Source organism: Pempheris klunzingeri, chromosome 15 (assembly GCF_042242105.1).
Source record: "Pempheris klunzingeri isolate RE-2024b chromosome 15, fPemKlu1.hap1, whole genome shotgun sequence".
NCBI lineage: Eukaryota > Metazoa > Chordata > Actinopteri > Acropomatiformes > Pempheridae > Pempheris > Pempheris klunzingeri.
In genome coordinates this window covers 11,133,496-11,150,525 of record NC_092026.1, presented here as the reverse complement: position 1 = coordinate 11,150,525, position 17,030 = coordinate 11,133,496, and the positions used below count along the sequence as shown (strand labels likewise).

The 17,030-nt window shown below is 39.0% G+C and overlaps 1 protein-coding gene across 1 annotated transcript in view; it reads left to right on the top strand.

Moving 5' to 3' along the window:
• Nucleotides 1–2,089: 2,089 nt before the first annotated feature.
• st18 (ST18 C2H2C-type zinc finger transcription factor) overlaps nt 2,090–17,030 on the top strand; it is a 38,866-nt gene continuing 23,925 nt past the window's right edge. The window contains exons 1-2 of the mRNA XM_070845351.1: nt 2,090–2,143; nt 3,147–3,321. Of these exons, the coding sequence (XP_070701452.1) occupies nt 2,090–2,143; nt 3,147–3,321 (229 nt within the window). The remainder of the gene's footprint in view (nt 2,144–3,146; nt 3,322–17,030) is intronic.

Here is a 17,030-nt window from a genome sequence, read left to right as displayed (position 1 = left end):
AAGAGAGTGGTGTGGTGATCTGGGTGCCAGAGGTGGCGCTTTACTCTGGATATTCTGGCTTGGGCCTGTAAGGGACATAAATTAACATGAATTAACACATGCATGCAATAAGAAAATAATTAATTCAAGTTATCAGTCACCTCTTCCATTCCAGGAATCTGATTGACAAGATAAAGTAATGTGCAAACTGCTTTTCAAAGCTAACAGCCTGGAGCACCCCTCCTATTAGTTAGTCATTCCCTCAGTATCACACCCGGAATCTGTCATTTCACAATTTTCTCCTATAATGCATATGTGCCGCTCTCACCACTCCACTACAGCAACTGCCATCTAACAAGTTGACACAGAGAATGATACAATTCACGTCCAGTATTCAGTTCCATATACAGCAAGCATCTGAGGCAGACGGGTCAAGAATATGGTACATTCTGTTCTCTCTCAAAATTGCTTTTCCAGGACTCTAGAGAAGCTAGATAAAGCTCCCATGATATCCTTCAAACACCTAAGATGGTTTTTTAGGATTTAAAGCACTCAGCAGGTGTAAAAATAGTTTGGATTAATGAAATTATGCAATATCTCCTTTCTGAAGATTGACACCTGTCTGCTGTTCATAAATCTTACTGTGGTGTTTTCATTTCACCCTCATTAAAGCGGCAAGCCTCAAAAATGGTCACGAAACACACTCTCACAATAAATGTACATTCACCTAAAGCATATACGTAGCATTTTACAGTAAGACGGGACATCAGAGGCATGAACGAGAGAGCTTGACTGTTGAAATCGACAAAACATTCTTAATGAAGCATGTTTTGAATGTGGCGTTTATAGTGATTCCAAATAAAATTCATCTTGTACATTACTACAAAAGCAGGATGCATTGTATGACAGGATTTGCAGTGATTCATCAAATAGGTAGGCTTCATTGTGTTTTTTCAATAAACACAAATGCCATTTAAAAAGATTTTGTCATTGGAACAGCCGCTACGGACCACACTAAGTTCACTTTGTTCTTGATAAATAGGTCAATAAATCATTTTCTTCTCCTAGCATGACGTCTGTTATGTTAGCTGGAATGGCCTGTTCATATGGCATACAAAGCAAACAAAGGAGGACCCCCGGACATGTGTATTTTTTATGAACACAATATAATGTTCATGGAAAATATTTAAAGTGAAAAGCCATGCTGTACTTCAAAAAAACTTCAATGAAAATTTCAATATTTTGCTAACTAAGTTAGCTAGTTTAGCTTGGTGCCACAGCGAATCATATCTGGGTGTTTTATCCATGATACCTGCATTTTTATTTTTATTTTTTAAGTTGGTTCTTGTTCAAGTGGCCTTTTTCTGGTCTGTTATACTTTATTTAGCCACTTTGGTATAGAGGTTTAGTTACGGTAATTCAAGCAAGTTAAATTAAGCTAGTTAGCAATGTTAAGCTAGCTAGAAAATAAAGCTAGCTAGTTAGCATCCACATTTCTGTTAGTGAGTACAGTATGAAATTCAAATAAGCTAATCTGGCATGAGATTTTTGCCATTTGCCAAATGTGTGCTTAATTTGTAGTATCTGTTTGTTTTTTTCCCTGCAATAACAAGTTGAACGTGTCAATACGAGTGACTAATTTGAATTGCTTTGTTTGCTAATTGCTGTGTTTCACTATTATGATCACAATATACTACTGTTTAGGGTATTATTGTGTTGTAGTTTGCAGAAAGTATTAGTTTTGTTAAGTATGACCACAGGTGCTTGAGGAAAAGCAAGCTGCAAACCAAAAAGCACACTTGTCCAATTTGGGAGGAGAAAAAAAAAAAAAGAGGATGGTGTGCACAAAAGTTGTTCTGTTGCCCGTGAGTGTGGTGTCAGCCGGTCCCAGTCCCTGCGGCCCTCACCGTGCACTGTGCAGGCCTGACGGGAAACTGACTGCAGCTCAGGACATGGCCTCGTTTGTTCACGGTCCCCCCTCTCTGAAAAGAGTTATGCTGTCTGTTTTGAATGGACAGCGTTTTTCTTTGTGTGCTCGATCAAAACAGAGGGCAAAGTTAGTCAGCAAGTTGCATAGCTTCTGCATTCTGATTCTTCAAGCCTCTTTTGTATGAAGTTTAGCACAATGTTTTACACTGTGTTTGACCTGAATGGCATGCTGGAGGTAGGAACATTTTTCCCAACTACAAAATAGAAAGGGGTAGAATGTGATTTTGCTATCAAATATTACTCATTCATGTTTCTATTGTAGAACTAAACAAGTAAAATGATTATATGGGGTTAAAAACTCAGCTGTAATACAAATGACAGAGTGCAGTGTTGCTGAAATATTTATATGCTTTTATCTGATCTATTTCCTAACCACAAGGTATTTGCCTGCGAATCCCTGGCACTTTTGATATTACCTGAAGGCAAATGGTATATAGATTTATACAAGTTATTTACAACAACAGCCAAGCCATTCCTCTGGAAACTAGGCTGCAGATCAAAGGATTGTTTTGATCTCTACTTAGCATATTTGTTTAACCTAGCCAGTGATTCTGAAAAGTGCACAAGCTTTTCGGTGATATGCAGAGCACCCTTTATCCGTCTTTTTCTTCTGTTAGCTCTGGATTTAAGTACTTTCTGTATTTAGGAGACAACTGGATTTGCCAGCTTTTGAAATTTAGTTGCCCACTGCTAGCAGTCTTGGCACTCAGAAATAGATAACTAGGTATGTTCCACTGCTAATCCTGATCGGCCTTGTAATAGTATTTGCGGACTGTACAGCACTCAATTAGGGCATAATGTGCTATTTTTATTTCCTTTAAGTTGGATTAAATGTGAAAACATGTTTGTTTTTTTTTTCAGTTTCCATCTACTGTTTACTGTGTGGGTACTTTGCAAAGTATTGTTTTATACTGTTTCAATCAGTACCACTCTCTCCACACAGGATTGCAAAATGTCAGGAGAAAAACAATGTCCAAACGCTCTCTAAAAAAAGATGCCAGGGCAATCAGGAAATTTTCTGGAATGCTTAAGAGAATGCATATGCACACAATGCCCTAATTCTCCCTTACTTTGGGTCTGGGAAAGATGAGCCCAGGTTTATTGAGAGCCAAAAAAGGGGGCAGATGGCTCACAAGAGGGATAAACCTGGGAAGTCATGCTGTAAATGTGTTTTACAGAAAACAATGAAAGGAGCGGACAAAGCGATTGTGGCAAAGTCCTTTGGAAAATGGAAAAGCAGCTCTCTAAGGTCCAGGACCATGGAGAAGCCGGATGAGCCGTCCGAGGAGAGTAAGGAGGAGAACCTTTCCAACTGCACCTGTGAAGCCCCCCAACTCGGCAAGAAACCAGTTGGTAAAAGTACCTTATTTTCTTATTTCAAGTCCATTCATATACTGCTGTGTCTCTCAGCTTATTTTTCTTGTGGCAATGTTAATTATTACTGTGGTGACTTGTTTTTTTTTCCATTTGACTCTCTGGCCTGCCATATCCGGTGAACAAACAAACCACATTGTTGGGCAGGAGAATTCCTTTTGAGGGAAAGTGTGTCTCCGATGATACAGTGTTGCCAGAAAAAGACAAAGCAAAAAATAGCAAACACAAAAACAGTCACAGGTGCATGGGAAAAAGAGAGAACCGAGTGAATGGTCACTGCGGTCCCCAGGAGGTCTTTCAGTGTTAGCCAGTGCGGTGGGTGGACTTCTGACAAGGACGTTGGTTAGCAGCCAGGTGGAGTGTAACTGAGAATGCCTCTGTTTATTCTTTTCACATGCTAATGTGGCTCCTATGTGACTTTAATGCGGCAAAACTTTTTCTTGGAGTTAACATTTTTGTTGTTTCAATACCTGCTCTTGTATCACAGTAGTGGGCTGATTCAAATGCTCCACACTCTTTTAAATGGGGTTGGGACTGTGCCAAAAATAGAGATATAGTAACTATGCTGTATGCAAAGAAAGATTTTTTACACTGGTGGAATATTTTTAGTGCAAACAAGATTCAAATTTGCCTTTTAAAATTATAAATGAGACATTATCATTACCTATATGTGTTGAAATGATAATCATCAAGCATGATGTTTATATGTAAAGCGGATACATTGACCCCCTAGAGGAGGCAGTTCTGGTGGTTTAGTGTTTGTCTGGAGATGTAACAGAGCAAAAAGGGACGTATCGCTTTCAGTCTACTCTTTATCATGATTTGATTTAATGTAGAATTTGGCTCCTATTGTGTTCCATGTTGCGTAAAACATTGACTACAATAATCTTATAGGTTTTTATCCTTCTGAAAAACTGAAATTAGGCTTCTGACACTCTGTAATGAAACACTACACGAGGGCCCAAGTCCTGAGCAAATGCACCCCTTTGTGGACAAAGTAAGAACAGTGGGGCATTTAGATGAAACAAACATGCCATGCAGTCCTTGTCGGGCCCTCGTCTCTATCTCCTATTCTGTCTGACTTATCGGTACTGGGTTGTCAATATTGCAGTAAACATGATCAAAAATATATCCTAAGCTTTCATTAGCGGTTCATGAGCCAACTTAATGTGTAATCCAGAAGCACAGAGGAGCAATATGGCCTCACACTATGGGTCTTTCCATACCTTGTAGTGTACAGACATTAAATAGCTTAAAAGGCATTGCATCTGCCATCTGCACTTCTAGGAACTCTTCTGCATACCCATTAAAACAAGCTGTCTCAGAGGACATCATTCGTATTTCAGCCTCAACCCTGAATTACAGTGTGTTCATTATAATTATAAGGGAGGAGTGTTGCCAGGCTAGCCTGCAGAATGCCAGGTGCACACTTCCATAATCTACCATTTTAAACAACTCAGAGCATTAACAACAGTATCTACATGCTATTCAGCCATTAGTTCACTTTGGCTTTCATGCTAAAACTCCCATCAGTCATCCGAGCATTTTGTGTGCCGCAACAGACATACAGGAAGAAAGTGCAATACTTTGTAGTGTTCCATTTTCCTAAGCCTGCTTAGGTTATATGACTGAGCCATGCCGCTGTGTGAAATTTTATCCCGATACTGGCACTGTATCCTTGTGAGGGAGTCTTGTAAAATAGGTTTACTTAGCGCCTTTGCTGGCATTTTCCGAAGATAGCAAATGCACAAACACTGTCCATGATCGGATTAACTGTTCAACAAAATGATGTAACTCTTTGTCTTTCTTGTGTGGCATAGGTTCCTCTGCTTAAGTTTAGTGGTCACCCAGAGGAGAATAGAAGCATTTGAAATCCAGTCGCATCATTATAATCCATATATTATGAAGGTAATAGCTGACAGCCTTGGTTAGTTATCCTGTGTCACATAAATGTGACATGTGACTGCCCAGAGTGAATCACTCATCCAAAAAAAAACAAAAAAAAAAACCCACTAGATTTTCCTGATACTCTCTCAAACTGCACAACAAAAATCTTTAATTAACACAAGTCCTAATTTGTAAGGCATTTAATTTTGAACTTAGCCTGATGTTCCTCTCTAGTGTTGAGGCACAGGATTTAAATTGCATGTGATAACTGTGAAAGATTTTTTTAAGCATCCACATACAGTATAAAGTACGCTATGCCAAGTACACTGAGAACATGAATTTGTACCTGAGGACATATAGCTATACATCCAGAGTCACAAGGTGTGTCAAGACAAAATGTTAATTACACAATTTATGACAGAAATCAGTTGAAATATCTCCATGGATCTCGCTTATTTACATTTTAATTACTACTATTACTTATTCTTATTTTTTGGATGTGACCATAGCAAGCCCAATTCCTCCCCTACACTAGAAAGAAGCAAAATGACTGTTTTCCACTGGAGGTTTAGATGCTTGTTTATCACTTTTAAATACCATCATCTTTGCTGAAATCCCCTCTCAAAAGAACCTTTCACTTGCTGGAATAAATTCAAATTAAAATTTAAATCCCTCTTTGCATTTCTTCAGCCTTTTTTAAAATAGCTGCCTCCTTTTAGAAAGCTGTTTATGTAGTGATCTGTTCATAATCCAGTTTGTTTCTCAACAGCGAAAAACACAGAAATCGTATTATCACTATCTTGGAGAGATGATGCGAGAAATCAGGAAGTATAAATGTCTGGATCAGTGGAAGTTTTCAAAGTTGTAAAGCTGAAGAATGTGGCAAAAGCCTTTCAATAAAGTAGCCTGTAACACTGCAATTTGACTTGCAAATATACAGAAATATAAAGTACATTGTGCCATGATAACTCAAAAACATTTCAACAACCTTTAGCAAAGCTAATGTAAAGATAGACAATATGTGCTCATTCAACAAACACAATATTTTGGCGTGTTTCAGAAAATATGCATACAGTATTTTTGTATACTGTAGATAGATGGCTCATCAGAAATGACAGTGTGTGTGTGACATACAGCTATTGAAGTGAAAATTTTAAGATTAACCCTTGGCACCGTGGCTGACAAGTCAAGCAGATCTCTGTAAACAGCTCTGTCTAATGTTAGGAGGCGCTCACCTTCCTGTATACTAAGAAAAACAATATCTAATCAGAAATATAACAAATAAACAGAAAAAGCAGGCATTTACATGCAATGCCTTTTGATAACAATCCATTGCAGATGTAAAGTGACGCAGAAGAGACCATAGGGAAATTTAATTTGCTCAAGCTAGATTGGATTTATTGTTTGGAAACAAATTATAATTGTGTCTCCAGAAAGTTAACCAAGATCTAAACAAAAGGAAATCAATGACCCACCCCCATTAATCACTCAAAGCCAGCTACTTGTGCTGAAGAAACTTACTTCATAATCAATTTCTTTGTTTTGCTCAAAGGCCATTTGCATTTTAGTTCATGTCAGCAAGCTTCCTGTATCTGGTGCAATCAAAAATTGCAAGCCATCCACATTAATGGAGTTTTTTCTATTTATTCAAGTGCATATCTCTGAATACTCAAGATGATTTTAGCTTATTATGCAAACTACCCTGCAAATATTTTAAAGATAGGAAAAAAATCTTGTTGAGTGGCAGACTTTTCTTAAGCGTCTCATTCTTCCAGTGTCACAGTAAAACATTTTTCTTTCTGTATGCTCTCATCTAACACTTTTTTTTCTCTTTTGGTTTTAATGACTAATAACCAACCAATATGTGCTCTTTAGGATCTTGCAATTGAGCACCTCCAGGACTTCTGAGACCAGACAGAAATGCCTCCTGTCAGTTGTGTCTAGACATACTATTATGACCACCAAGGTCATTATCAAAGCACGCATTATACACACCTGTTACCATTGTTTAGATGCTCGTTTTTGGCTGAGCATCCAAGCTCCTATCTGGCCATTTATAGGCGTGTCTGCTTCATTGTCTTCCTGCCTGAGTAGAAAAGATGGGCAGGGACCCCCAGAGACATCCAGATCTGGACCTAACCTCTCAATGACACACCACAATGAGTCCACGGCCCACGAGCTACAAAAGCCAGACATCGACTGACCAGTCATGCATTGATTTCTTAGATGTAAGTAATCAGATGCTCTCATTTGAAGGCAGTAAATGTAAGGAACCAGTGGTGACCACTAGAGTCTGACGCTTTTAGCTGTTACAGATAAGGTGGATAATTTAAACATGCGGCTATACAGATAATTACAAAAGACAGCTATTCTAATCAACATTTTGTGTGGATTCAGGAATTGGAAGCAGACGTTCATGTCCCTGCACAAAACATGCAGCCTTAATTGTGATTTTTTTTGCACCACAAAAGTCCATGTTTGGCTGCCTGTCACATTTAATAAAGCTGTGTCTTTAGCCACTTAGTCATTTTTTTTGTTTTGGAGGACTACCACTAGTAGTACCTCTACTGGCCCATGAGAGAAAGATGTAATGAGTTTGGAGAACTCAAATATAACAGAGCCTTAGTTCCAAAGGCATCAGTTCAAGGCGGAAATCGAAAACATCCTATATTTGTCCATAAAACATTTGAAATGTTATTGAAGTGTCTTCAAAGGACACTGAATAAACATATTGTAAGGTTGCCCATGGTCACACGCAAATCACCCCAGAGGGGATTGCTGGGAAGTAATCTAATCATTTCTTTTAACTGAGACACAGTGACATGCAGTGTAGATAATGATCCCCATGAAAAATGTACTGTATTTTCAAAAGAATATTCCCTGTCTGCTGACATTAACATAAAGATAGTTCTACATCCTGGAGCCATATCAACAACATGTACTTATGTTTGGTTCCTTGTATTTGCATATGCAAATACATTTTTTAAAATTTAATTCATTCCTTTTATGTGACTTTCTGTGATGAACAAGCGGCATCAAGTGGTTGCACAATGAGGGTTCAGTACCACCAAGAAGAAGCATTTGTGTCATTTTAGACCAAGCTTAAAGCATTATAGCTGAAATTAACCACAGTTTAATATAGATTTTTACACGTCTATCATATTCAATGGCACAGTGTGAATATGCATTGTTGTTTGGGTGTACGGGCTGCCATGCGAAATTAGTCGCTTTGCTTTGTCGAAATTACGGGGTGGGGTGTCGAGTGAGGGGGTTTGTTGAAGTTATACTGCTGACATTTTGATCCTGCAGTGCATTAGAAGAATTCAGTTAAACATATTTGTGTAGGTTTCACAGGAGGAAGGTATAGTGCTCAAAACAACAGGGTGCTGTGACCCTTCACTTTGCTTACATAATTTGCAGCAGAATGCAAAAAGCTTTTAGACACAGATGTGACCCATTGTAATACCCTTCTAAATGCAATCAAACACTTTCTACAAATATGAGCAGGACTTTTTAAATGTGAACCCTTGTTTGACATGTAATTTTGTCCAACCCACTCCTCTTTCATTTCTCCATCAGCTCTCTCCAGTTATGCCCACATTTCCAGTTGATGAAATAGCTTGACAAAACACTAGTTTATGTTCCATGCCTGCTCTGAATGATGTCTCTGTGTTTTTTTTTTTTTCACAGATTTGAACAGATGTTAGGGCCAAAAGAAAATGTTACATTTTGTAATGGCGGTGGTGTCTAGTCCTCAATATTTTGCTCTTTCACAATTTGTCAAAATTGCTTTACATGAGTTGATTCTTTTTGTGTTTTCTTCGAGCAATACTGATGTCTAGCTCAGGACATGAAATAATCATCCCTGGAACAAGCTTGTTGTGTCCTCGCAGTGATGTTGTCTGCATCAGCAAACAAAGGACATGTTATTTGATAAGATGCTTAGATAGATGGTTCTTTACTTTCATATGTTTGTATGATTATCAGGCACAAATGGGGAAAAGAGGGACAAAACAGTGCAGGTCTACTCTCTTTGTATGTCTCTTTCACAGTGTACCATGAATTGGCTCTTGAAGTCAGTTAGAAATTAGACTTTCAAATGAGGCATTAAACAAGGTGATGATCAACTGCCAAACCTTAAGTAATGATATTCTCCATCCTCAAGTCCCCAGCCTTGCATAACCAAATGCACAAATCACAGAAAAAAGAACTGAAAATACATTATTATTACATATTGTGTTCACACGTCAGTCCCCGGGGACCGGGGGGGGGACATCACCAACAGATAAGCATGTTTGGGTGGCCCCTACCATCAGCTGGGGAAGGGCTACGCTTGGATCTTAAGGGGGGGCCCCCTCATGGGTATCACTTATTTTAAATCCTGAGCCACACCATCCCACCCCCCTCTTTTGCCCCCCTCGCCCCAGGCTCCACCCAGAAGTGTGGTTGCCTTTGTCATTGTAATCTGGCCCTGTTTGCTAAACGCTTCCACTGTTTACTCTCTGCAATGGGGGCTTGTATGAACAGGAGTCAGCAGGACGCAGGGTGACATCACTTTGGCTTGAGGGGGGGGGGGGTGTTTGAAAAGCTGCATTTGTGATTTCTTGGGGCCCCTTTCTTCTATTATTCTTCCCTGTCTCTATCCAGGCCTGTCGAACGCATGAGCTAACTCAGGAGGCTAACATGGCCTACAGGGAGGAATTACACCTAATTACTTGAATAACTGCTAGGCAGCAGCCTTCCGTCGTCACCAAAAATCATTTCCAGGTCTCTGCCTTTTACTGATAGCCAGACTTCTCGTGACAGAAAACCTTGGACAAAGCTTTTACATTCAAATGGTCCAGGAGAAATGAAACAGACTGACAGGTACAAACATTAAAAAGGGGGGAAATCAAATTAACAGACAAGGATTTCATATCATCTATTTTTGTTGTTGCCGTAGCGATAAAGTCGCAGACATTGAAACTGGTCTGTTGAGCCATTGTTATCATCCCTGGCCATCTGCTGCTGAGGAGTGACATTCCCTCTCATTTGCATGATGAGTGATGTATGAGGAGCTTGGGAGGGCATATGCCCCGGTCTTATGACAAAGCAAGTGAAAGTTTTTTTTTTTTGAAACACATAGAATAAGGATCGAATAAGGCTGGATGAAAGAGTAAAAAAAAAAAAAAAAAAAAGGAATAAATCACCTGTGAGTGTGTATTTAAGTACACGTGTGTGTTTGCCTGCATGTATGTTGCATCTTCACTAAAGCGCACACAAATCTGTGGCGCCCGTGCATGTGTCTGTGCGAGTGTACGCGCGCATGAGTAGAGGCTAGTGCGCGCATCTGCCTTCTTGTGTGCCTGTTTGTGTGTTTTGCGGATGTGGGAGTAGAGCGAGGAGGGGGGTTGGTGGCTGTTGATGTGCAAATGTGCATCATGTTGAAGGGCTGTGAATGGGGAGGTGTGACGTAAAAAGGGACCCGAACGCAGGTGCTTATCTCGAGGCTGTCAAAGGCACAGTATGTCATATTCCTGGGGACTACCTTTCAAAGCCACAGCACCAGCTCAGCTATCAAGAGACTGGGAGAAAATCAAACTTTTTGGATCACAGCACTAGGTTGGTGTCAAAGTTCTTTTTATTTAATATACTGTCAGTTTGGTCAGCATTTATCATCACTGATACTCTGTATCGCATTTGTGAACGACAAGCCGTTTAGCTCATGCTGTTAGATGCTGTCATATGAAATCTAAAACAGGAGCTGAAATGTACAAGTGTTAGAAACTTACTTAGATTTACACTGAGATTCACTCAGCAGCTAAACTTGGGTTCTGTGGATTTTGCGAGATTTTGTGAAGTAGAATAATGCTGGTAGTTGTTTTGAACTGTGCCAGGGAGTATTTAGAAAATATTGCGTTGGTGATGAACATTGTTTGCTTGATACAAATCAGTGTTAAAATCTTTGCTGGAAAGCGAGTGCAGGTTTCAGACAGTTTGAGAGGAGATTAAATGGCTCAAACTGTTTTTTGAGAGGCATGACCTATTTTTGATCATCCAGATAGCATGAGATACTGTCTATCTAGATTAAATTCACAGCATTTGTGTGGAGTATAAGCTTGTCTAAGAAGAGCACATGTTCGTATTGTGTGCAGAGACAAAGCATTGTCAGGTTGCCTGTGGCTTTGACAGTGACAGCTGTACATACAAGACCACTGAGCCTAATGCACTTAAACATTGACTCTGTGTTCCAATAACATATTTGAACAGTCGGTGAAGTATTTTATTGCATCCTGTTCTAGCTTTCTGTAATTTGCATTGTAAGTCTGGCAAAGTTTGAAAACTATATGCTAATGTTGAACGTAGTGTGGCAGTAAAATTATCTACAAATCAGCTTTTGTGTTATGTTTTGTGAGCAAGTTTTAGATTTGTACAAATTCAGCAGGGCCAAAGAATTACACACTGTTCTGAATTTTTGTAATTATTTGCATTGTAACCGTGGCAAAGTTTGACAACTATATGCTAATGCTGAATGTAGTGTGATAGTAACACAGTCTACAAGTGAACTTTTGTGTTATACGTGGGCAAGTCTTAGCTTTCAACAAATTCAGAGGGGCCAAAGCACTCAGCAGTCTCCAGAGCAACTATTGATTTAGGAAGACGGATGCTGGTTAGGAAAGTTCATCATTTACTAGTAACTTGCGGCACACCAATGGCTCAAAATCAGCTTGATGACCCAACTTAAGTTAATCACTGTTAAACAAAAGTGGTATTTTTTAAGCTTATGTTAGTGGATGAACTTACAGTCCTCCTGATATCGTCATAACTTCAATGTTTTCTTAGTTATTGTTCTTTATTCTTTTTAACAACAGTCAAAAATATTTACGTACACTTCTGCAAGTACTGCAATGTCTTTTAGATACATTATACTTGTCACTAATGCTTGTCTATACTTGTAGTGTTTAATCAATTTTAGGTTTGAGAAATTTCAGTGGAAAATTTCAGTAGTGAAATTAATTGAAATGCCGGTTGTCATTCTGCCTGTTAGCCTCCATTTAATCATAACTCCATCAGCTTATTTCAGTCAGCTCGCATCTCTCAACAGACAAGAAAAGAGCAACAAAAGACATTAGGTAACAGCATTGTGTAACAGTGTCACATCTTGATAATCCTTTGAAAAGTTTGGCAAGTTATTTAGAGGTGATAATGTATGAAGACAGGACCTGTGAGCGAGGTTATAAAGTTGCCCCTCTACTCTTTGTTTTAATTACAAAAGCAGCACAGGCTGTAGCAGGGACGTGTGGCAAAGCAGTGATAAGTAAGAGCCATTATTCCTCTCTGCTCCCCACCCTCTGCTTCAAAGCAGGATGTTAGTTGCTACACGACACATAAATGTAACCTCTGTTCGCCTCCTGGAACTGTCCATGGTACCTGCTGCCCAACAAAACTGGATTCACAAACTTATTCCCATAGTTGCAATCCACACCAAACTTCTGCGGTGAAAAAAAAATGTTTTCATCTATTTCCATCAGTCAGGTGAGGGAATAAAAATATAAAGTTCTTCAGGCTTTGGGATGTTTTAATTCTTGTTAGCTTGTTTTTATTATAAGTCACTGCCGTCGGGTGCACACAGTGTAAACGACAAAATCGCACGAAAAAGCTGAGCGTACACATCAATCTGATACATATTGCGTTACCTGTTTTTTACCCTACTCAAACTTCAGTTAGTTAATCCAGAAAATGAATTATGTGGATTTAATTCAACAAGGTCTCAGAAATGATCCATCTGCTGTTGAGCAGCTGGTGAAAGGATAAATGTAATTAATTACTTAACTTTTGAACAGTATTCCAGAAAGACTGTGCTGTTTGTGTGTCCAACTGGAAAAAAATGTACAGCAACAGTCTGACATATACCTTTGAAATATTTTTTTTTCTCTTTAGCTCTCAGTAACATGTTATATTTTAAATTGCCTTTGTATCTAGCCTCTAATAGTGTTTAAAATTCGCCTTTTCTAAATGTATAATCCATATGTTTTGAGAAATTTGACATAAAGGCAGTATATCACTTTAAAATATTATTAGTGATATTGCATAAATTAGAGTTCAGCCTATAGTAAATTAAATATTATAATATGTAATTAATTGTGTAGAATTCTAGCTAACAGTAATCCTCATTATATAATATTGATATAGGCCTACACTGTATTTTTAATTATATTCAGTTTCTTTTTTCAGAAATGGCCTGATCATAACCAGAGTCTAAAACGAGACATTTAATGTTCATTCTTACATTTTGGACGTCTTGATAAAATGTATATATGGATAGATGTGTATAATGGCAGTCATATTTTCTAGCTTGGCTCTACTTTACGCCAAAATGATCTAAAAATGTTAAGGTTGAATCAGGTGGGATTTTTTCTAAAAAGATCATAAAACACAACATAAAAACCCTTTTAGTGAATAGTTACATTTGCTTGACAGGGCAAGACTATGAAATGTTCCTAATTAATATTACATGGATTTTTTTTCCGCCTTTCTGTTTTTAAAAATATATTTCAGAATTTACCTTGATTGTAATGTACCTCATTGGCTGTGGTTTTGTTTGTTGGCCTAACTATAAAGGATCTGCTTATACCCTTGTGGGTTGGGAAGAATTAGGATTTATGAATTTATTTCCTCTGTTGTATTGTTTAAACAGCTTTGGTTTAGTTTTGATCCCTTCCTCTTGCCTTTGAGGCTGTTCCACGGTGTCAGCTGTTGACTGATAGTAAGAGAACTGCCTCACAGTGTGAATGAAAGAAAACTAGCGGTTGGTAAACACTGATAAGGGATAAATAGAAAGCGGTCAGGCAGAGATAGTTCTGTGGGAGCCCAGATTGTGTGCGGTCTGTTAAAATGAGATTCTGAGCCTGTCCTTTTTATTCTTCCTCCCCTCCCCTCCCCTGTGCGGCGTTTGTCTGGAAAATCTCCAGTGACCCGGCTCGGCAGTCCCAGGCTGCAGTATTCTCTTTTTGTATTTGTTTTGTTTTCTAACAAGGGTCAAGTTGGCCAATAGACATGTCCCTGATGCTTATAGACAGCTGTCATGACTTCAAGTACTTACAATAGTTACATTTTACATGGATTCATGGTTCTGCACCGACAAACACTGCAGCAAGAGATCTGCTAAAAAACTAAACATGTAGGCGATCCTCAAACAGCCAGTTTTTTATGCATGTTTATTACCTATCATCATGTCATTTACCAGATACAAGATTTTTTTTTAAGCTGAGTAGGAGCACTTCTGAACATCCATCCATCCTTTCCAATTGCATGTATGCTCAAGTCAAGGCTACGTGTATAAATCACCGTTATATTATTATTGCAGTCACATAATTATACATTTACACTCTATTCATTATAGACCCAGAGGAATATAAACTGAAATCACTCCAAATGACTGTCTTATTCAGTTTGTTTCAGTAGCAGCCTGTTCTGTCCAATAGTCATTGATTTTTTTCTGGGGTGAATCTATCTTTTATGTGATTAAAAAGACCTTCAGAGGTCTTACCTTGAGGATCACCATGTGGTGTATTTACACAGAAAATAATTCAGCCCATTGTACCCCAGCAGCTAATGAGATTGGTTGTTAAGTGAATGACACAAAGGCTAAAAAAAAAAAAAAAGCTTAGCGTTTCGGGTGAATATCACAGTGTCCCTGCACACACACACACACACACACACACACACACACACACACACACACATCAACCAAACACACTCTCTCAGCAGCGAGACTCTGGACTACCCTGTACCCCACCTCGATATCCTTCTGCTCCGTCTCCTCCCCGACGTCACTATGAGATGCAAAACAAAGGCTAAAAGGGGCATGGTAAGTCGAGCTGGCGATTCTGCCCTGTCGGACATGTTAACATGAGTGCATTTAGATGTGGGAGACAAGTGATTCTGTTCGTCTGTGTGAGGATGTGCTGTGCTGTGTAAGACTCAGGCTCAGATAAGTAGCTTCATGGAGGGTCAATAACAGTGTTGCTGTTTCATGTGTCTCAGAATAAGATCATCACATTTTACTTGACTATTCTTGAGTTCTGAATTGCTGCTAAAACTTTTCTCTCCATTTTTTTTTTTCTGTAAGCCACTCTCTTGCCTTGCACTTTGCATTAGTTTGTATCAGAGCTACCATTTATACAAAAGTATAAAGGTTTATTTTTTGTTTCTGTGCTTGTATTTGTTAATGTTGCGGGTTACTCAGAGGTAGTTTCTAGTTGTTGATCCCTGTGTAAAGCTTGACTCAGTGTTGTTTAAGGATTTAGCTAAAAATCACTCCAATGTATAACAGGGGAAAGCATGACAGCACAAGAGAGGGTCTTGTTAAGCACCCTGACTCAGTTTGTTTCGATTGCTGAACTGCTAAAATACTCACTCAAAAGTGAATAGATGTTTCGACACATGCGCATTTTGAGCACTGTGCAGATAGCTTGTACCTTCCCTCGGACTCCTCTTTTTTGATCTCTGAATAGTAGCACTGGAGCATCATTAGTGATTGCTGTAATACAAAAATTAAAGTGCATTAGCTTATCATGTTCCACTGTCAGGCAGGAAAGTGGGTTAAAGTCCATCGCGTATATTAAACCCTGGGCTTAAGTCAAATTTACATTTTGTTAAAGATTACTCCTTTTATTGATGCATATAATCATATTCATGGACCATCTGCTGATTTGGCAAGCATGGATCAAACTCACAAAACAGCCCTGCTAACCTTTTAAGTACAAAATAGTCTGGCTTAACTCTGCTAGCCCAGAAGTGTGTGTGTGTGTGTATGTATGTGTGAGTGTGAGAGATTGTATGGATATTGGATAATACTTAATTTAGATCCTCCAGGCTGCTCATGCCATATTTTATTTTATCATGATCGCTTTGGTAGCAGACCAGGGCTTGTGTTTGAACAACTGAGCAAATAATGTTCGTCTGACAAAAAGCAAAGCAGAATCTTGGTATAAGGAATCTGATTAAACTCTTGACCACAGCGTACAGCTCTGAGTTTATATTCGTCACTATGGTTACGTGGATTTCACAGTGCAGCATTGCACACTTCCACCTGGTTGTGAACGGTTATACGGGCCTCACCTCTTGAGTGCAATAAAACATTGCTTAAGGTTTTTCTAGTTATTCTGATAACTGATTTAGTCCTGAACTATCTCCCAGTGTGTGTTTCACGGAAATAGGAATTCACCATTGGGCATCCTAACTGCATGAAATACTTATGTTCGACTCATTCCAAACAAAGCTTACGCAGATTGAGAATTCATATGCCAGAGGTAAATCCGAGTTAACACGGATTTATACTGGCATGAGTTAAAGGACTAGAGTTTGTAATCCAGGTGGCCAAGGGATTTTACCATACAGTGGCAAAAATCACTTAAAACTCCCCCAACATCCTAAGCCACTGAGCTCAGTAAGCAGACAGATTGTTCAGAATTGATGACAGCACAACTATATCAGAGCTGGACTCTGTGTTTGTGTGTGTGTGCATGAATGTGTATCTGCCTGTTTTGTGCGTATGCCTGTTTGTGTGTGTGTGTGTGTGTGTGTGTGTGTGTGTGTGTGTGCATATGTGAACATGTTTGCTTCCTATATATACTCAATTAGTACTAAAGGGGCTGTTTAGAATAAGACCCTGACAGATTGGCATTATTTTGCTTCAACAGGGTAGGGGAGGTGTATGGGGAATGCTGCCTTCTATCTGCATAGACATCAGTAGCATGAATAAAAAGACAGCAACCTCCATTTCAGTGGCCTCTGACTGATTGGTTAAGTGATCAAAG